This window comes from Acipenser ruthenus, chromosome 8 (genome assembly GCF_902713425.1).
Source record: "Acipenser ruthenus chromosome 8, fAciRut3.2 maternal haplotype, whole genome shotgun sequence".
NCBI lineage: Eukaryota > Metazoa > Chordata > Actinopteri > Acipenseriformes > Acipenseridae > Acipenser > Acipenser ruthenus.
In genome coordinates, this window is record NC_081196.1 from 23,029,900 (window position 1) to 23,051,563 (window position 21,664).

At 39.5% G+C, this 21,664-nt stretch overlaps 1 protein-coding gene across 1 annotated transcript in view; it reads left to right on the forward strand.

Annotated features, from left to right (window-relative positions):
• Positions 1 to 2,355: 2,355 nt before the first annotated feature.
• Positions 2,356 to 21,664, forward strand: part of LOC117407309 (PAX3- and PAX7-binding protein 1-like) — a 42,303-nt gene continuing 22,994 nt past the window's right edge. Inside the window, exon 1 of the mRNA XM_034012168.3 lies at positions 2,356 to 2,794. Within this exon, the coding sequence (XP_033868059.3) occupies positions 2,470 to 2,794 (325 nt within the window). The 5' untranslated portion in view covers positions 2,356 to 2,469. The remainder of the gene's footprint in view (positions 2,795 to 21,664) is intronic.

A 21,664-nucleotide genomic window follows, 5' to 3' on the forward strand; every position in this document is an offset into this window, starting at 1 on the left:
TGGTAACAGTATCCTGGGAGACAGTCAGCATGATTTTAGGAAAGGGAGATCGTGTCTAACTAACCTGCTTGATTTGAGGATGCAACATCGACAATGGATAATTGCAAAGCATACGACATGGTTTATTTAGATTTCGAGAAAGCTTTTGACAAAGTCTTGCATAAAAGATTAATTCTCAAACTGAACTGAACATAAGAACATAAGAAAGTTTACAAATGAGAGGAGGCCATTCAGCCCATCTTGCTTGTTTGGTTGTTAGTAGCTTATTGATCCCAGAATCTCATCAAGCAGCTTCTTGAAGGATCCCAGGGTGTCAGCTTCAACAACATTACTGGGGAGTTGGTTCCAGACCCTCACAATTCTCTGTGTAAAAAAGTGCCTCCTATTTTCTGTTCTGAATGCCCCTTTATCTAATCTCCATTTGTGACCCCTGGTCCTTGTTTCTTTTTTCAGGTCAAAGAAGTCCCCTGGGTTGACATTGTCTATACCTTTTAGGATTTTGAATGTTTGAATCAGATCGCCGCGTAGTCTTCTTTGTTCAAGACTGAATCGATTCAATTCTTTTAGCCTGTCTGCATACGACATGCCTTTTAAACCAGGGATAATTCTGGTTGCTCTTCTTTGCACTCTTTCTAGAGATTTAAATTCAACACTTCTCACAATATATCCAAGCATCTTGTTAGCCTTTTTTATAGCTTCCCCACATTGTCTAGATGAAGACATTTCTGAGTCAACATAAACTTCTAGGTCTTTTTCTTTCCCTTCTTCAATTTTACCATCTCCCATATGATATTTATAATGCACATTTTTATTGCCCGCATGCAATACTTTACAATTTTCTCTATTAAATGTCATTTGCCATGTGTCTGCCCAGTTCTGAATGCTGTCTAGATCATTTTGAATGACCTTTGCTGCTGCAACAGTGTTTGCCACTCCTCCTATTTTTGTGTCATTTGCAAATTTAACAAGTTTGCTTACTATTATTTGTTTATTTAGCAGACGCCTTTATCCAAGGCAACGTACAGAGACTAGGGTGTGTGAACTATGCATCAGCTGCAGAGTCACTTACAACTACGTCTCACCCGAAAGACGGAGCACAAGGAGGTTAAGTGACTTGCTCAGGGTCACACAATGAGTCAGTGGCTGAGGTGGGATTTGAACTGGGGACCTCCTGGTTACAAGCCCTTTTCTTTAACCACTGGACCACATAGCCTCCTATACTATACTATACTATACCAGAATCTAAATCATTAATGTAGATTAGGAATAGCAGAGGACCTAATACTGATCCCTGTGGTACACCACTGGTTACGTCGCTCCATTTTGAGGTTTCTCCTCTAATCAGTACTTTCTGTTTTCTACCTGTTAACCACTCCCTAATCCATGTGCATGCATTTCCTTGAATCCCTACTGCGTTCAGTTTGAGAATTAATCTTTTATGCGGGACTTTGTCAAAATCTTTCTGGAAATTTAAATAAACCATGTCGTATGCTTTGCAATTATCCATTGTCGATGTTGCATCCTCAAAAAAATCAAGCAGGTTAGTTAGACACGATCTCCCTTTCCTAAACCCATGCTGACTGTCTCCCAGGATATTGTTCCCATATACGTAATTTTCCATTTTGGATCTTATTATAGTTTCCATAAGTTTACATATAATAGAAGTCAGGCTTATTGGTCTGTAGTTACCTGCTTCTGTTTTGCCTCCCTTTAAGTGGATCGGTATTACATTTGCAATTTTCCAGTCTGTCGGTACAACCCGTGTTTAGTGACTGTTGCATGAGCTTGGTTAGCGGGTTGTAAATAACTTCTTTCATTTCTTTGAGTACTATTGGGATGATCTCATCCGGCCCAGGGGATTTGTTTATTTTAAGAGCTCCTAGTCCCTTTAACACTTCTGCCTCTACTATACTAAAGGTATTTAAAACTGGATTTATTGTTTTAAAAAACAATAAAACATAACGTTTAAAATGTTGTAATACATTTATAAAATAAAAATACCTGAGCTTTATTATGTGTACCGATGCGTACGTTTATCTCATCTCTACCAGAAAACAATCCATAATTATTAAATGACTATTGGAAATGTAATTACAGTTTTATCAGAATTAATATAGGTGGTCTGTTATTACCATTTGCTTATATTCATTCTGATAATAGTCAACAGAGTTTATGTAACATTTTATTACACTTATCCGTTTCCCGGATTTTAACATTTCACAAACTGGTTGGGAAATGTCAAATCACTTGGTCGTGGTCTTGACACAGGTCTGTAGTGAGGGATTGATTACTCTAGTCTTCTTGATCAGCTGGTATAATAATATCAACTACAACTCCCAAAAGCCTCTACTTCATCCTGGTATTTTTGTCCCTCTATATGGCTGACGTTTTTCTCTGTGTTGTACATAGACCTAAATATAAGGGGTTTTGACTTTGCACGAACATTGTATTAATTATTGAACTTGAACAATGTTTAAAAAAGCGAAGAGGGTAAACTTCAGGCGTAGAAATGAATCCGACGAGGAGGAAAAAGAAGAGGAAAAACAGTCGCCGCCGCAGCCTCAGTTGCTGCAAGAACAACCACAGCCATGCGGGGCCGACGATGAGCCTTCAGTCCGATGTGCTGTAATCAACAACCCTGAGATTATCGCACACTTTAATGTCAGCACGGATATGAACCATGGAAATGGATTTCAGACTAACACAACGAGGATGAACTTGAAGGAAAAGAAGAAAAGTAAAGAAAACAAAGATGTGCCAAAAGCGAGTTTGCTTAGCTTTCACGACGACGAAGGTAGGCGGAATCAAGCCTCTTTATTAATTCATGTGTGAGTGGGTACATTTAAAATAGGCTCCGCTAGATACAGTAGTAGAAATCTAAGTGTTTTTTTTTTTTTTTTTTAAACCGCCACTAAAATAAATACCGGTGTCGGGTCAGAAAGTAGCAGTACATCTTCAGAATGTGGTTTTTAACGAGTACTGTAAAGTGCACCTCGCATCCACGGTTAGTTACGTTTAGTAGTCCACGTTAATTTTTGCAGTTGCACATGTGACATAAAAGGCGATGGTTACAAAATACTGTACATAGTTACCGGTATATGCCTACAGTGCATGGTGCAGTTTTACGTTGCCGCAGTGTTTCGGCCAACAAGACCATGGGTGTTTTTTTTTTTTTTTTTTTTTGTAATTGTGGCTTAAGGAAATGAGTTGCTTTTTAAGACATACATTGCCACGGTTTACAAATTCTGTATGTATTGGCCAATACTTGCTGCCAAAAAATATTATGCACTCAATGCAAGTCAGAAAGAGCTGCAAGGTACAGTAGTATTTTACACATTGATGATTGTGTAAGAATGTAGCTGCATGGTACCAACAAAAGTGCAAATGGCAGGTTGTCCAGGGTATATCTCTGGGTACAACACCAAGATAACAGCCAGTCATGTGGGATACTGTCTCAAAGGTAGAAGTGAAAAATGTAGCCAAAAACATTCTGGTCATTCAGTCTTCATACAAGTGGATGCAGTGCAATCACAATAGGCTGTGTGCTCCAGTGGTTAAAGAAAAGCTTGTAACCAGGAGGTCCCCGGTTCAAATCCCACCTCAGCCACTGACTCATTGCGTGACCCTGAGCAAGTCACTTAACCTCCTTGTGCTCCGTCTTTCGGGTGAGATGCACTTGTAAGTGACTCTGCAGCTGATGCATAGTTCACACACCCTAGTCTCTGTAAGTCACCTTGGATAAAGGTGTCTGCTAAATAAATAATAGTATCAGACCATGCCTGGCATCCTTCGAGACATCTTATATCAGATCTTGCTTCCACAGGTTGACTGACAGTAAGACTAATTCAGAAACCCAACAAATGTATGCAGAATTATTATTATTATTATTATTATTATTATTATTATTATTATTATTATTATTATTATTTTAAATCAGGATTTATGGTATTAGACCTTAAATCTAGTATTCCACTTACTGCAGTCTGCTGTATGTGAAATATGTATTCACATGATTGTGGCATTTCCTGTTACATGCAACTTTGTTAGTATGCTGAATTCTGAGCCTGGGTCGTTGTATATTCCGTCCAATCGTTGAAATGAAAAAATTAAAACAGGAAATTGACTTTTTATTTTGAGCAGAGAAATAAAAAAAAAGTGTTTTTTTTCATTTTCTGATTTGAAATCTGAAATAAAAACAGACTTGAGCTTGTTTAACCATTTCAGATATTGCTTGTTGCAATCAAGTATTTGAAAAAAAAAACCCCAATGAAACAAATAGTACTCTATTTTTCAACTGATACATGGAGTATTATTTGTTTAATTCTTTTTTTAAATGTCTCTTTCTCCTGGGTTCTCAGCTTTGATTCAGGATGGCCCAGAAGTGATTGAAGTATTGCTATGGCAAAATTAGAAAAGTGAGCTCTCAGAATAAGCATTTGTAGTTGAAATTCCTCCATTCTATTAAAAAAAAAGTTGTGTCCTCTTTCATTGTAACTGGCTTATTCCCCCTTGAAAACAAACACTTCCATTTTCCAGTGTCGCACAATTGTCAATCTATCCCATTTGTTTGCTAGAAACCATGCTCATATTACCTTTCCAAGGCACAGCTGGTAGTGAGCTGACATGCATTGGAAAATGCATGTTGAGTGTAGTAGAAGAATAGACAATTGATAAATGCAATTAATTTATTTCAAATATTTGTTTTAAAGCAAAATCTTTTTTATTATATATTTAATAACCGGAAAAACACTTGATTCACATTTTGTATTTCTCTGATCAAAATCAAAAAAAGATAATGGTCAATTCCCATTTATTTTTTAGTTCAAAAAGAAAAAAACTATTGGAAGAAATATACACGGACCCACTAGTAATTGGTGTGCATTAGCACTGGCTTTGGGAGAATTCCACCAGTATGCTACATACTGCAAAAGTGACTTGTGTATTTGGAATACACCTCTAGCAATAGAGGCATATTTGGAATGTGAACGATCAAATGCAGAATATTGAGTTTATTTATTTATTATATTGTAAATAGCCTAATTGCTGAGTGTTGTACCGTTTGACCTCATGTTATTTGTCAGAGGTGCTGTAGTTTTGTTTAATAAAAAAAAAAACCCACCTCCACCACACATTTCTTATTAATCCTGTCTTGTTTTTTTAAGAGAGTAGCATTTATACTTTTGTGTACTGAGATTTTTTATGTTGTGGCTCTCGTACCCTTTATCTTTTCTACAGTTTATCCCCAATGCTATTTGGAAATGAAAGATGGAGACCGTGGCTATTAAGTTGAATCACTGTATTAGTGAAGTGGTGCATACAGCAACAGAGATCATTTAGTGGACAACAGTAATGGAGATCGGCCTAATCTTCCTTCTCTTTTCATACACATGAAGTTACATCCCACTCGCTGAAAAATCGCGCACTGTTAACTATGACCTGTTTCTGTGCTTACACAATTACTCCCTCTCCTCCTAAAGAAATGACCTCATTTAAAACAATGCAAGTGTCAGTCTTTTTTAATTTCTTTATTTTAAGTGCAAGCAGTTCAAGTCTAAAGTTTCCTTAATTATTAACTAAGAAAGTAAATCAGTCCAACTTGTGCTTGGTCATATGATGAGACATTCGTCACTGTCGTCCTGAGCGTGTGGGCGAGCCCGGTGGTTGTCTGTCTAGGAGGCAGCTCTGGAGACAGATTGAAGGAGATGTCTGCACCTTGACAAAGACCTTGTGTTGTTGGTCAGGTGCAGGGGTTTCGCTGTCGCTCGTCACTCTCGTAATTTGTGAATGTTTTTTGTAAGTGACGACAAAAAAAAGTGTAATCGTCACTAGTGACGATCGTTTCTGTTTGTACTATAAAAAAAAATCCCTTTTGTTAAAGTCACACACAACGTCTCTTTCTTCAAAAGGGATTGTTTAACCATAGAGTCATTGCTGCTGATCAGATCAGCGCCTCAGCCTCTCGATTCATTGACTCTGCAACGTTCTCATGGCGTGGTAGGCGACGTAAATGCAGTCAGCCATTCAACGCCTCAGTTTCATGTTGCTTGTCAGTTACCACGGTAATTGAAAAAATAGGAGCACGCTAAAAGAGCAATGTTCTTGTATTGACGGTGTGCTATAGACTCAAGTAAATATACAGAATGTCGTAAAAAGTCAAGCACTCACCAAGTATCTGCTGTTAAGCTTATATATTTATTATTATAACATCATAATCATAAAAAACAGTGGAGCGAATTCATGCAGAGGCATTGCGGTCACTGGCCTTCGTCAGTGCAGTAACAATTTAAATCAAGCACATACAGGTGAGACATTTATGTCTAATTCATTAATTATTCAATTATCTTTCAATAAAGCAATAACAATCAATACTTTTAGTGCCCAATTCAAATATTTGAAATAGGTGAGTAGGTTGAAACAAAAGTAACAGAGTGTTTAGTTTTAGCTGTCTTAAATTGGTGTGTAAGTAACTGGTCTCTATTAAGAGACATGCATTTAGATAAAGCTTTGTCTACCCACGTATGTTTATATCCTTTTGTCAAAAATCTTTTTTTCATTTCATTAACTTGTAATACAAAATCATCCTCAGAATCACAGATACGTCTTAATCTAAGGAATTGACTATATGGCAAATTGCGTTTCAAAGAAGGAGGATGATAACTAGAAGCATTTAAAAAACTGTTACGATCTGTGGGTTTCCTATATAAAGTCAGGCGATGCCCCACCTTCACAACTTGAAACATCTAGAAAAGTAACCATACTCGAGCTAATCTCTGAAGTAAACTTGAGTGTAGGTTTAATGTTCTTGACATATTCTTCAAACTTATTCAACTTTATCTTTAGGTCCAGTCCATATGACAAATATACCATCAATGTAATGTAACCATAACTTTAGATAAGATTTAAAAGGATTATTGTTGTAAATGTAACCGTGTTCAAATTTACCCATATATAGATTGGCATAGTTAGGCGCCATTACTGAACCCATTGCTATTCCCTGAATTTGGAGTTAATAAATATTCTCAAATCTGAAATAATTTTTATTTAAAATCAAAGAAAACAATTCTATCAAATATGAACTAGGGGGCATCACCTGAGAACCACGGTACCATGTTACCACAGTTCCCATGGTAACCTAGACCACTTTGTGAGACTGTACTAGGTGCTGCTGTAGCTTTCAGCCTCACATGATTCTTTGCAATCTGACAGCTTCTGCTGCTGCGCTTTCACGACTACAGAGAGTTCTGCTCAAACCTTTGCATCTGCAGTGAAAGCGGTAAGCTTGTGCGCTCGAATTAAAAAAACAAAACTGTTAGCCAATACTGTAAAATGTCGCAGAAGAAAATCCACTCCTTTTTTCAGCGCGGCCACAGCAAGAGTGAAATAGAACAAACAGAACAACAAGTTGTAGAAGATGAAGACTTGGATTCGGAACACCAGACAAAAAAGATCAAACAAAGTTCACAAGCGTCAGATAAAAGAAAAAGAAACAAGATGCAAAGTTTCAGCCTTATTGGAAAACTCTGTTTCTATGGGTTGTGTATAATATTCTAACAATGTTTTTTCTTTTTCTTTTTATTGTAAGACATATGTACACAAACTCAGTAAACAATTACATTTTTAATGTTATTGTATACCATAGACTGGTAGATTTTAGCTGAAGCGTTAACAAAGTTCTGAAATATTGTACTTTCATTTAGGAAACCTGAAATGAATATAGAAATAAGTTTGTTGGTTATGAAACATTGGCTTATTTGTGTGCCATTGCCATATGAAATGTTGCAAAATAATTGGAAAAAATAAATAAGTAAATCCTGGTATAAGTACTTCATAATGCATTCTGTGTCTGTAGCTTTTCAGGGCAAATAAATCTGGTTCTTGAGTTTAAGTTCTAAAAGTTTACAGCTGTAAATGGTCAATTTATTTAAACTGTAGAGATTTTTAAAATGGTTTAATTAAATTGTTTTGGTCAATACAGTGATTTCAGGTATAAAATAAAAACAGGATTCATAACACCCTTGAAGACATGAGCTGTGCGCCAGTAGTGCCTACTGAATATCTGGAGTGACTAATGTTTTTAGAAAGGATTAGTTACTGGTGACTACAAAAATCTAGAACCCAGGGGAAACCCTGGTCAGGTGCTCCCTCCTGTGGCTGGTGGAGTGTAGGCAGTTGATCAGTAGGTGGCAAGAGTCCTTCTAGAGCAGTCAAAGATGGTGGAGCTGTAGTTGCTGGAGACAGTGTTCCGTGATCCATAGGAGGAGCAAGATAAGGATTCAGGTGGTTGTTATGGAGCACGTTTTTCATGTGATCAAAAAGACAGGGGTGAACCCTGTTCTTGCATGAGTTGTAGTGTTGTGAACCCATTCAATCTGATGGAGATGGTCATCCCAATCAGTTCCTCTGTTGAACAGAAACTTTGCAAACTAGTCTTTTTATGGTACGTTTCACAAGCTTGTCGCACTGCAGGGTAGTGTTCTGCAATACCTCATTTAGGGAGTACCGATATGGTATCATGCACAGTATCATGATATTCAATACTATCACAATACTTTGGATCTTATGTCCATTACATGTTAAATGGCTGCCAAATTCCTTTTTTTGCAAGTGCAAAGTGCATAAGAGGCCAATACACAGTTAATAATGCTACAGCATGGTGGGGTGGCTGTTGTTGTTGTTGGCTTTGAGCTAAAATATATATATATATATATATATATATATATATATATATATATATATATATATATATATATATATATATATATATATATATATATATATAATATATATATATATAATTAGGGCTGTCAAGCGATTTAAAAAAAATTTATCTTAGTTAATCCTCAGTTTTAATCGCATATTAAATTGTTACAATTGAATTTAAATTTGTTTTATTACTGATGCTATTGTTTTATTATCCTTAACTGTAAATAAAATTGTTTAAAATGTATTTATTTAACCAGGAAATTTACCCATTGAGACCACCACCAAAATGTACTAGGAGCAGTAATTTAGAAATTACAAATACAACCAACACAATAAAATGTGCGGTTCAAGCTTGATCAGCAGCATACAGAGATCAGAAAACATAATACATAGGATATCTATTTTTAAATGTGATTGTGAACTGAAATAAATTATTATTTTTTAAATAAAATTATAAATATGTAGCTGTAGTAAGCACTTCTAGGAAATGAACTGTTAATTGTGAAGAGAACATACAAAAAAAAAAAAACTGTCATCATATCCAAAAACTGCAAACTAACAGTTGTTAGGCTTTACATACTACGCACAAAAAAATAAAAATAAAAAAAGGAGCAACACAGCCTAACTCATGTATTATCATGATCATACTTAGCTTGATATGGGCTTGCAGCGATCCTGCATTTCTGTCGAAACTGGTGGGTTTAATTTGTTGTTGTTATTGTCTGTAGCAAAAGAGCTGCTAGCGTATTTTGAGAGATGAAGGCGTATTCAGCACGCAGCAGACTAGATGTACTTGTGTTTGATACTGGAACTCACTTTGACAGTAGACAAGTAAGCGTCTTCCTGTCCAGTGAGTCTCAATTGGCCGAGCGCCGCCCGGGGGGGGGGGGGGGGGAGGGCTAGGTCGGCCAGGGTGTCCTCGACTCACCGCGCACCAGCAACCCCTGTAGTCTGTGCCTGTAAGCTGCGTTGTCCTCCGACGCTGTAGCGCAGGGGTGGTAGCGGTGAGCTGAGCCTAAAAATAATTGGCCATTTCCAAATTGGGGAGAAAATAATAAAAAATAATTGGCAACGACTAAAGTGATTTAAACAAAAAAAAGAAAAACCCATTCATTTTTAGTGCTTTGCTCCACTTAATGGTTCATTCCAACCCGAACCCGACCCGCTTTTGCGGGTCATCCACGGGCACCCGCAGTTACCCGACCCGATGCAGGACGCTACCGTAGGTATCGATGTACTGCGGAACACTACTGTAGGGGGTATGGTCAAGTGCGAGGTTTAGTGATGGCGTGAAACTGACACAGATCTGTGATTAAGACTAAAATGGTCGCCCTTGGTCACAATGTAAGGCTTCCGGTATTCCATGTTCATAAATGCAGCAAGACACAGATTTAGCAGACTGGTTCTGCAAGTTTGACAAATTTCATGTAATGGTCCATGACCACTAAAACATAGTGATTGTCTTTTTAGGAGATAGGAAGTTCCGCTGGGTCAGCTGCTACAATGTGGTGGACACAATGGGCCTTGTTGCCATGGTACTGGGGCTCGTGATTGGCAAGCCAAACACTTGGCAATAGGCAGAAATGTCAGAAGACATAAATGCCAGCAGCACAACTGTGTAGCTTGATCCAGTGTTCTTAGCAATGCATGCTGTCCTGATCCAGTGATGTTGAATGGCCATGAACAAACTGTAACACTTATAGAACTAAAGCTTTTGGTATGACAACCTGTAACAGATCAGATTTGGATTGAGAGTGATGGGTTCAGCGACATCACAGTGCATCTTTCATCAAGTGATGGCTGAACTGTGTCCACATTTTCCTGAGGAAAGGATGAAGCCTCCAAAATGTGTGCATCCTCCCTTGTTCAGTACGTTGAAAAATGAACTGCAAATCTGGGTCAGTTTTGGGCATCAGAGATAACAGTAGGAATGGGTGTCTGTGTAGATTTCGATTCCCTGACAGCAGGAACAGCATGCCTGGAGACTGGCATTGAGAGGTCTTCTGGACGGCAGGATAATGAGTCTGCATAGCTTACAAAAGTAATAAACACAAAACTCAAGCCTGGAAAGAAAACATCTGTTCAGGTTAACATAAGCATTAGGCCTTAATGTTTTTGATTTCTAATCACTTATAATTCTACAGATGAATTGGAAAAGGAAAATCCAGTTGCCAGTGGTTGGTCTGGTCCAGTTTACATAATAACAATAGTATCCAGTATAAGTAGTTCAGGGCTTGAATTTCATTTTTGTGTGCTGCAGCAAAAGAAAAGGCACTTTTGCATATAAAAAAAACAGTTTTACTGCATCATCATTCACACTGTTGTTGCTTTTAAAATAAGCTGCTTTCAGGAGACCTAACAGCTGTTCATCACTGTGAGACAGAGCACTCTCCATTGCTTTTGCCATTGCCTGAAATAAAGTTTTTTGCTGCAGCAGAAGAAAAAGGTATTTTTCTTTTTAACCAGCGCTCCAATTCTTTTTTTTAACTCTTTACCCTGTTTCTGCCTGTTTTTCACTGTTTTCATTTATGTATGTTTAACTATTGGAAAGTTGTGTACTGCATGCCTGTAACATATCAAATGAAAGGCCAGAAAATGTTCTTTCATATTATGTAAGTTGCAACAGGATCAGGCATACTATATGTGGTAGAGATGAGAATATATGTGTAAAAAAAAAAATACACATTTTTTCCAAAATAATCATGTTTGGTCACTGCTATATTATTGTAATCATAGATGGCTAAAAAGAAATAGAAAAAACAACAACACTGCAACATTGAACCTCAATATGAAATGAACATGGGAGGGGGGGGGGGGGGGAGCTGAGCTTCTGAGCTTTCCAACGATACCGCCCCTTTCTGTCTAGCTGCTACGGAGCAATAGGCTCAAAACGAAACCTAAGCTGTGAACTCTCACCTGATGAGAGGCGTAACTTCAGGCGATCATAGTTCCGGCTAGGAGTACTGCATACACACGTTGGCTGTGTCCCGAACCATTCCCTTGCACCCTATACCCTTTGACAAGTGTACACTTCGCGTGACGTTTTACTGACATCACAGAGTGTGCACTTGGTGAGCGAGGGAGTTGGGTGTAGGGTTGAGCTAAAAGCATTAAATGGGACGCACTTCAGTATCATCATTCAGCGTCTTTACCTTTGACTGAGCAAGAAGCTACGCAGTCTTTTGTTGTCAGATTGTAGTTTGGAAGAATGGCTGTAGAATTTACACTATTCCTATTCCAAAGAACTGTAGCAAGGATTACAGCAAGTAGGAGATGTCTTTGCCGCACTATTGCCACATCTTACGAACATGTACTTCATAATGTAGCCAAATATTTCTGTTTTTTTTAATTTGTTTTAAATAAGATATCTATTTTACTTTAAATCCAATAGGTAATATAGTTGCTTTATATTCAGCATCACTACGAAATGGCTAAAGGTTCTAAACTAATTTATTAATCACTGTGTGCAGGCATTTCTTTTCCCCGTGAAGAGGACATTGTTTGCCACACGCAGCTGGATCAGTTTTAGGGTCTCTTCCTCTGTCCCTGTATTTCGTAAAAAATAATAATAATTTTGAAATATATTGCTCGCTTATATCATCTGCTAGTTTTGTAGCTACCCATCTAGTTCATTCATTAATTAATTGATAGATAATTAATTCCAGCAATCGATAATGTACTGAAAATAATTTTTGCTGTACTTTCTGATCATATATTTAAATCATGATCATAGAAATTAATTTTATTAACTAAGCGACTCATTACAACATACATTTCACAAATAATTTGCTTGTTAAATAACTTAATTACATTTATGTGCAGCCACGTCTGCCATATTTGTGAATTGTTCCCACTTGTCTCTGCCTTTAACGCAAAGAGTTCTGGGACTTCAGCACAAAAACACTTCTGCAGAAGTCAACTGTTTTGTACACTCAGTCGAAGGGTGCAGTGAGGGGCACATAAAACACCCTTCACTCGTTCCCTAAAGAATTGGGACAACCCTTAAGATGGCGAGCACAGTACTTCTGCCCCTCAAGGGAAGGTAACGAGTGAGGAAGGGTGTGGTTTGGGACGCAGCCGCTGAATACGTCTTTGGAAAGCCCTGTACTTTTAAACAAGTCAGGTTGGCGGCTTTTACGGTGCCGGAGTAATATGTGCATAACCTTCGGTGCCCTGGCGCCCCAAAATGAATGGGGCTGAGTTAAAGAGAAAGTCACTGCTTGCAAAACACCTAGATAGACTTAATAGCGTCTTTTTTTTTTTTTTTTTTTTTTTTTTACAAAACTGTTTACTTCCTGCAGTGTACTGAGTTTCTATAATCCTAAAAGATAGCGGCCGAGAATCATGTACGAGAGAATAAAGTCGCGTGGTAGTTAAAATATCCAGCACTACTTTTATTTTAACCAGAACTACTCCGAATGCAGCTCATAGTGTTTTGTCACTGACACCCACTTCCTTATAGATTGTTGTAGCGTTTCAGCATTCTAAATAGGATGAAAAATACAGTAGCTTGGTGTCTTAAAATATCTCTGCAGGATTTTCCCGCACTGAAAATTGCAGATATGCAGGAGCAACTTCGAAAATGCGTGATTCCCGCAATCGCGCTCTGAAATTCAATCCCTGTTAGTTATTTTAAAATGGGTTGGTATAATGCAATTAAGCAGAAGAACCAAAAGAAGATGGCTTTAAACATAACAAGAAGGTTCTTTGGTGACGGCACAGCCCCATTATGAGGGATCTGTTGCCATTTGAAAAGGCATTTACATTTTACTGTGTAGTGTGTGGTTTTTTTTTTTTTATGATTTTGTGCAGCACTAGTTTTAGTTGCAAAAGAACACAAATGTTTTCCTCAATATTCCGTGAGTAATGCAGTTTGCTCCAAATTCCATGTGTGGTCTGATGGCCTTCATGCTTTGTTATCCCAGTTGAAACGGTTAATTCTGAGGCCTTTGCAATATTAATATTTTTCTCTACATATTTTTTTCAGGATTTTTTAATCTCTGGGTCACGTGCTGTATCAAGCTTTAAATTACCAGCAGGGGATTTCCCAATACAGTATATGCAGCGTGAAGGTAACAGGATTCCCACTCGCACATCTATGCTCCAGTTCAAAATAAAGTAACTCATCTTGATTTTTACTTAATATTACAGAAAGAAACTTATTTTGAAAGACTACGAGTTTAGCATAAGAGTGCATGTTTCAATACAATTGATCTTTTCACACATTTATTTTCACACATTTTAAAGGGTTGTTAGTTTGTTTTCAATTAATTATTTAGTAGATCTATTTTCCGTGACGCATTTACGACTTTCTTGAATCAGCAATAATATGCATGTTATTATATACACAGAGGTGTAGTGGTAAAAAAGAAACTGAGGTGTCTAAAAACAATAATGTTAGTAACCTTATAAACCGTTAACATTTGTTTTTTAATACATAAAAATACATACAGTATAACTAAATTATATACCATACAGTTCAGGCACCTTGTACACAAAGGCAAACCTGTTTTGTCATCTGTTTATATACCTCTTAAATGTAAAAGAATATGTGCCTAACAATTTAAAAAAATAAATAAATAAATAAATAAATAAATAAATTACAATTTGAGTGCAGGTTCATGTTATTTGTGTAAGTTTCAGTATTTAAAGTAGTGGGGTTCCGAAAAATATAGCGTTGCACGTCCCCACGTGTTGCTACAACTGTTTAAATAACAAACTTGTAATTTTCTTTTCATTGACATCCTGACAATGTTTTACACTTACAACTTTAAAGTCTGTTTCAAAACTCTTTTCAAAAGGCCTGCTCTAGTGCACTGATGGTGCAAGGATTATTTCCCACATTGTCAAACAGGTAACACAGCAATAACGATCCATGATGTGGTAAAACTTTGCTACATGTTTCTACTTTTGACATTCACAGGAATGTCTTGTTTATTTAGCGGTTTATGTTCATTGGTTTATATTTTATACAAAGTGCAATTCTTTACTCAAGGTTGTATGTATCAAATCGTATGAGATGCACTCGGTACCAAAACGTTTTGGTATCCGCAGATTTTTGATTCTTTAAGTTGCATTTGTCATGCATTCGAGCATTACATATGGCCACTTTGGTGATGCTAAAGTACCACATAGTCCTAACCTAACTGGCATTATTTTTTCATTTTTGCATTGTCTAGGATTAAATCTAGAGTAAAAGATGACAGGGTGTGCTTCCAGTGCCACTAGCTTGGAGCTGAGGGGTTATGAACTTGTGTGTGGAACTTAGATTTTTTTGTTCAGTGACACATTTGAAACTACCAAAACCTTTAAAAATGATTTGCATTTCTGAACTCCGCAGGCCCGAAAACCCCCAGGTGAATTTTTCTAGCAAAATCTGAGGCGGTCGGGCAACGGCTCTGTTTGAGTTGGTAAAATGACCCACTTTCAGAATGTCCCCCAGGGTTCGAAATTAAAACTCGCCCACCTGCCAAACACGGGTTAATTTGGTCTGTGGCAGGTAAATTTCCACATACTTGCACTCCACAGTGGGTGGGTACGTTTTTGTACACTTAACACTTTGTATGCCTGCGGCTCTGTTCCAGAGGTGCGAATTTGTGACAGACCGCTGTACCTTTAAACAGAAGCTGTTGGCAAAAACAAGAAGAAACTTGAAAAAATGATGTCACCACAATAAGCACCACAACTTCTGCTTTCGATTTGGTCTAATTTAATATATGCTGTCATTCAGCTTGTCAGATTAAGTGTCACAGGAAATTTACAGAAACAAACCCCCTCAAAGACGTATTGGTCTGGTACTACCTTTCTCTCCGTGATTACGTTTTACAAGTAAAAATGCTGCCACAGAACAGCAAAAACAGTTCAGAAAAAGTCGGTGAAAATGCTGAAAATTATTTCTGATGATGAAAATAAGATCGCCCTGGCAGTGCTGTCTATTTATGTCTTGAATTACTCCTCTTGTTTATTTTTTTATTTTTAGAATGGTAAAAAAATGCACTGCACTGACCAGTGCTGACCAAGATAGTGAGCCAGAAAAGTTGTGATCCTCAGGACAGTTTAGCTAGCGAGACAGAAAGAGATGAGGTAGGAGAGAGGAGAAAAAAAAAGAAACAAACAAAAAAAACTGTATTGTGTACAAGTGTAATCATATTTGTTCTACAGATCTACCAAATGAAGACATAAACAAACTAGGTTTTTCTTATAGTGTTGCATTATATTTGTAATGCTACACGCATCTATGTACATATCTTTTTAGGTACAGTATTCTTATTCTTTATGGCCACACTTTGTTAGAAGCTTTTCCATCTGTAATTTATACTCCATTCTATTTTATAACAAAAAAAAAACAAAACAATAATAATAGCTTAGCAAGCAATTGAATCACTGTTTCCACGTTGTACATTTTTTTGGGTAACTGCAGAAAATTATCAGACTTGCTACTGACAAGCTCATACTGTCCAGATTATATTTAGGGGTCTCTAAAACCATTTTGTTTTTGGGTTGTACAGTGAAAACATTATTGTATTTATTGAATGTATTGTATATAGTTAATTTAATTTAATTTATTATTATTTATTTCTTAGCAGACGCCCTTATCCATGGCGACTTACAGTCGTAAACAAATACATTTCAAGAATCACAGTACAAGTAATAATACAATTAAGAGCAAGATAAATACAATGACTTTGGTTCAAGCAAGTACAAGTGTGACAAAATACGATTCAATAATACAGCAGATAACAGTGTCAGTGATAGTTACATCAGGATATAATTAAATACAAAATACTACAGATTAAATATCACTTGGCAGATTACAGTACTCTGAAGTACAGGATTAAATGCAGTAAAATAGGGGACAGATAAGAGCAAGTAAAGCACATTTAAGGAAGGGTGATAAGTGTCCCAGGGGAAAAACAGAGGAGTTCTTCAGGTGCTTTCTGAAGAGGTGAGTCTTAAGGAGGCGCCAGAATGTGGTCAGGGACTGGATAGTCCTGACATCTGTAGGAAGGTCATTCCACCACTGCAGGGCATGGGTGGAGAAGGAGCGGGCTCTGGAGGCAGGGGAGCGTAAAGGAGGTAGAACCAGTCTTCTAGTGCAGGCGGAGCGGAGAGGTCGAGTGGGGGTGTAGGGAGAGATGAGGGTCTGGAGGTAGCTGGGTGCAGTCTGGTCAAGGCATCTGTAGGCTAGTACAAGAGTCTTTGAACTGGATGCGAGCGGTGATCGGGAGCCAGTGGAGTGAGCGGAGTAGTGGAGTTGCGTGGGAGAAGCGAGGCAGAGAGAACACCAGGCGAGCAGCGGAGTTCTGGATGAGCTGGAGCAGACGGGTGGCGGACACAGGGAGGCCAGCCAGGAGGGAGTTGCAGTAGTCTAGGCGGGACAGTACCAAGGCCTGGACCAGGAGCTGGGTGGCGTAGTTGGTGAGGAAGGGTTGGATTCTTCGGATGTTGCTCAGGAAGAATCTGCAAGTGCGTGCCAGAGTGGAGATGTGCTGGGAATAAGAGAGGCAGGGGTCCAGGGTGACTCCGAGGTTCTTAGCAGAGGAAGAGGGAGAGAGTGTGGTAGGTTCCAGAGGAACAGAGATAGAGAGATCAGAGGAGGAGGAGGAGGAGGAGGGAAAGAAAAGGAGGTCAGATTTAGAGAGGTTGAGTTTGAGGTGATGCGAGTGCATCCAGGAGGAGATAGCAGACAGACAGGTAGAGATACGGGAGGGGATGGTGGAGTCAGAGGTGGGGAAGGAGAGGAACATCTGAGCATCATCAGCATAGAAATGGTATGAGAAACCATATGATGTGATGAGGGGGCCCAGGGAGCGGGTGTAGAGAGAACAGGAGAGGACCCAAGACTGACCCTTGGGGGACTCCTGTTGAGAGAGGGTGAGGTGTGGAGGTTGCTCCACGCCAGGTTACCTGGTAAGTGCGGTTGGAGAGGTGGGAGGAGAACCAGGTCAGAGCAGTGCCAGAGATTCCCAGGTCAGCGAGAGAGGGAGCAGTGGTGACAGTGGCAGCAGTGTGGAGTAGTGGTTAGGGCTCTGGACTCTTGACTGGAGGGTCGTGGGTTCAATCCCTGGTAGGGGACACTGCTGCTGTACCCTTGAGCAAGGTATTTTACCTAGATTGCTCCAATAAAAACCCAACTGTATAAATTGGCAATTGTATGTAAAAAATAATGTGATATCTTGTAACAATTGTAAGTCGCCCTGGATAAGGGCGTCTGCTAAGAAATAAATAATAATAATAAAAGGATAGTAGAATAGAGTGATCGACAGTGTCAAAGGCAGCAGAAGGGTCGAGGAGAATTAGGACAAAGGAGAGAGAGGCAGCTCGGGCAGAGTTTAGTGAGTTGGTGACAGACAGGAGGGCGGTTTCAGTGGAGTGAGCAGAGCGGAAGCCAGATTGGAGAGGATCAAGCAGAGTGGTTGGACAGGAAAGCAGAGAGCTGGTGGTGTACAGTCCGCTCGGGTTTTGGAGAGGAAGGGTAGGAGGGAGACAGGATGGTAGCTCTGGAGGGAGGTGGGGTCGAGGGTAGGTTTTTTGAGGAGGGGAGTGATAGAGGCTTGTTTGAAGGCAGAGGGAAAGAGACCAGAAAGGAGAGAGGTGTTGAGAAGGGAGGAGATGAAGAGAAGTAGAGCAGGAGCAGCAGCTTGAAAGAGGTGAGTAGGGAGGGGGTCCAGGGCACACGTTGTGGGTTTGTGACCCTGGAGCAGGGAGGAGAGGTCAGAGTCTGAGAGGGGCAAGAAGGTGGAGAAGGAGGGTGAGTTAGTAGGGGATGCAGTGGGTGTAGGGGTTGGAGCAGGAGGGGGTGCGGGGGAGGGAGAGGTGTTAGAGTTTGTGGATATCTGAGATTTTAGAAGAGAAGAAGGAGGCAAAGTCATCAGAGGAGATAGAGGAGGTAGAGAATAGTTTACGTGGGTTGTAAGTGGAGGCTTGGATTACAGATTGGAAATAAGTACATTTAGCAGAGGAGAGAGTAGAGGAGAAGGAGGAGAGTGCGGTAAAGGTCTAGGGCAGCAGGGAGTTTGGTTCTCTTCCATTTCTTTTCAGCAGATCGCAGTGTGATTCTTGCTGAGCGGAGCGCAGAGGAGAGCCAGGGTTGGGGAGGGGAGGGGAGGGGACAGAGGGAGTCGAGGGAGGAGGTGAGGGAGGAGAAGAGGGTGGAGGTAGCAGAGTCTACGGAGAGTTGTGAGAAGGAGTCGATAGGAGGGAGGTGAGAGAGAGCAGTGGAGGCAAGGACAGAGGGGGAGAGAGAGCGGAGGTTACGGCGAGAGATGACAGTGGGGGTAGGAGGAGCAGGGAGAGAGGGGATAGACAGAGAAAAAGAGATGAAATAGTGATCAGAGAGGTCCAGGGGGGTGACAGAGAGGGTGGAGGGGCAGAAGGCCCTGGAGAAGGTGAGGTCCAGTTGACGGCCAGCTTTGTGGGTAGGAGGGGATGGAGAGAGACAGAAGTCGAAGGAGTGAAGGAGAGGGAGGAATCCAGCAGAGTGGCTGGGGTTGGAGAGATGGATATTGAAGTCACCTAACAGGACAGTTGGGGTAGACAGAGAGGGGAGGGAGGAGAGTAGATAGTCTCGTTCATCTAGAAAGTGAGCGAGAGGCCCAGGGGGACGGTACAGTACAATTAGCAGGAGTTGACAGGGAGAGGTTAGTTGGACTGCATGAAATTCAAAGGTATTAACAGAGAGTGAGGAGAGGTCGGAGGGGACAGAAAAGAGTAAGGAGGGAGAGAGGAGAAGACCAGTCCCACCTCCCCGTCCAGTGAGACGCGGGGTATGGAACAGGCCGTAGAGAGAGGACTGGGTAGCAGGAGTTACAGTGTTATCAGGGGACAGCCAGGTTTCAGTGAGAACAAGGAAATCGAGAGAGAGGTGGGAGGCAAAGGCAGAGATGAAATCGGCTTTGTTAGCAGAATAGTGACAGTTCCAGAGTGCACCAGAGTGTGTGCGGGAGGGGGGGGGGGAGAGGCAGAGGGATGAGGTTAGAGGGGTTGGAGGAGCAGCGGCGGCGAGAGGGCAGAGGACGAGGGCGAGAGGACAGAACAGGGATGTGAGAGACAGTCATAGCAGGACAGGCGAGACAAGTAGGTGCAGTGGGAGTGGTGGGGTGGAGGGTACAGACCTGACTAGTAGATGGCTTCTTCCAGAGCGCTGTTAGGTTCAGATCTATTCGAACAGCTTTTAAATATGCATCTATGGTCTCCCTATATATTAATTTGAACAACTTGCATTGTTGAAATATTTATTGCTGATGTTTTGTTTCTAATGTTTTGTTTGAGTACTGTTGTGTTTTAGCTGTTCTACTTTTTTTAATGCAACTGTTCGTTTTAACCATAATACAGCACCTCTGCACTTAAGCATTTGTATTTCAGATGACAAGTGTTCAGCTGATATCCCATCACACCTTTCTTCTTAAAGGCGTACAGCCTCTATTCATGAACCCCCAATATCTCTCACAAGCACCTTGGTACATATGGTTACAATATCACAACAAAAGGTGCATATATATATATATATATATAGCTATTATGTACTATATATCACCTTACAGTACAATAATATGACAAAAAATTGACAATGATAATGCACGAAAAGAATCTTAATATTTTTTTTTTAATAAAGTAGCCGACGCAAATATAGTATTAGGTGGTGGATTGCGCCGATCGCCAGCTTATTTTGACCCTCTGCATTTTTTTTTTTTTTTAGCAGTCTAACATTTTAGCCTCTCAAAGTGCTTAACACAGAAAACCCGCCCCTTCAACTCTCTGATTGGTTAAATGTTGTATCAAGATGTAACACAGCTGTCATGTGATTCCAAGATCTTTTTTTCACCCAGCAACGTGCAACTCATCTAGTCTGCTAGAAGCGCAATCAGTCCTTATTGTTAAAGGCACAGTAGCATCTGCAAGACGGGCAGATCGGGTTTTTTCAGCCGGGCGGCGACAGACACTTTGCGAGGGTGCCTGTCCGGCTGAAAAGGCCTGGGTAGAACCCTTAATAATAATAATAATAATAATAATAATAATAATAATAATAATAATAATAATAATAATAATAATAATAATAATAATTTTTTGCATGCTACAAACTCTGAAAAGAGGATTCAAATGATTGCTAGTAAACTATAATGCATCCATGTTAAAGTAAACTCTTAATTGCTATTTAAGATGAAGTTTGGTGAATGTACTATTTACTGGAATCAACTGTATCTTGAACTGACTTGTTTTAAAGCTTGAAAAAACATAGTAGGTTAATGTTTAGCAGATCCTCAGTCAGAAAGTGTGACAATAGAAAACAGCATATATATATATTTTTTTAATTATTTAAATTATTTTTAATAAAGGGTTGATGACAAACAAGCAAGAGTATTTATGCACTACATTGCTGAGGTAGAAAGAAGGCAGCTGCAAGAGAATAAAAGGTGCAAAGTTCCTGTCAGAAGGTTCAACTGATAGCGCTGTCATAGAAGAGTATATGTATGATATGTACGATTCTTCCAGAAAGGGCTGTGCAGTTTGTGTGCATGCAGTCTGTGGAGAGGGCAGATGCCCAACACATCTCAGAAGCTATATCTTCAGTCCTGAGGCAGATTGTATCAGACCCTGTTGAGACTGCTCATAAATGTTGCTTGTTTTTGCATTTTCTTTTGTTGTCATTGCCCCTGGAATGATGTTGGCCGATAAAATGTTTGTGTGGCCGGTGGATTTTTCCATCCTTTATCTAGCCATGGTGGCTAGTGCATGGAAAAGTTAATGTCAAGCCCTGGTCCCCCAATCACCAGTACAGTAAATAAAACAAACAAGTGTGTATGCAGTTAAAAATCTTTATTAAGACACTCATTACACTAATAAAAAATGTTATTAAAACCAATGAATGTAATAAGTGCAAAAAAGTAATGGAAGTGCAGAAATGTACAGTACAGGTAGGCTACATTACTGCAAATTGATTCCAGCAAAGAACTCTGTTATG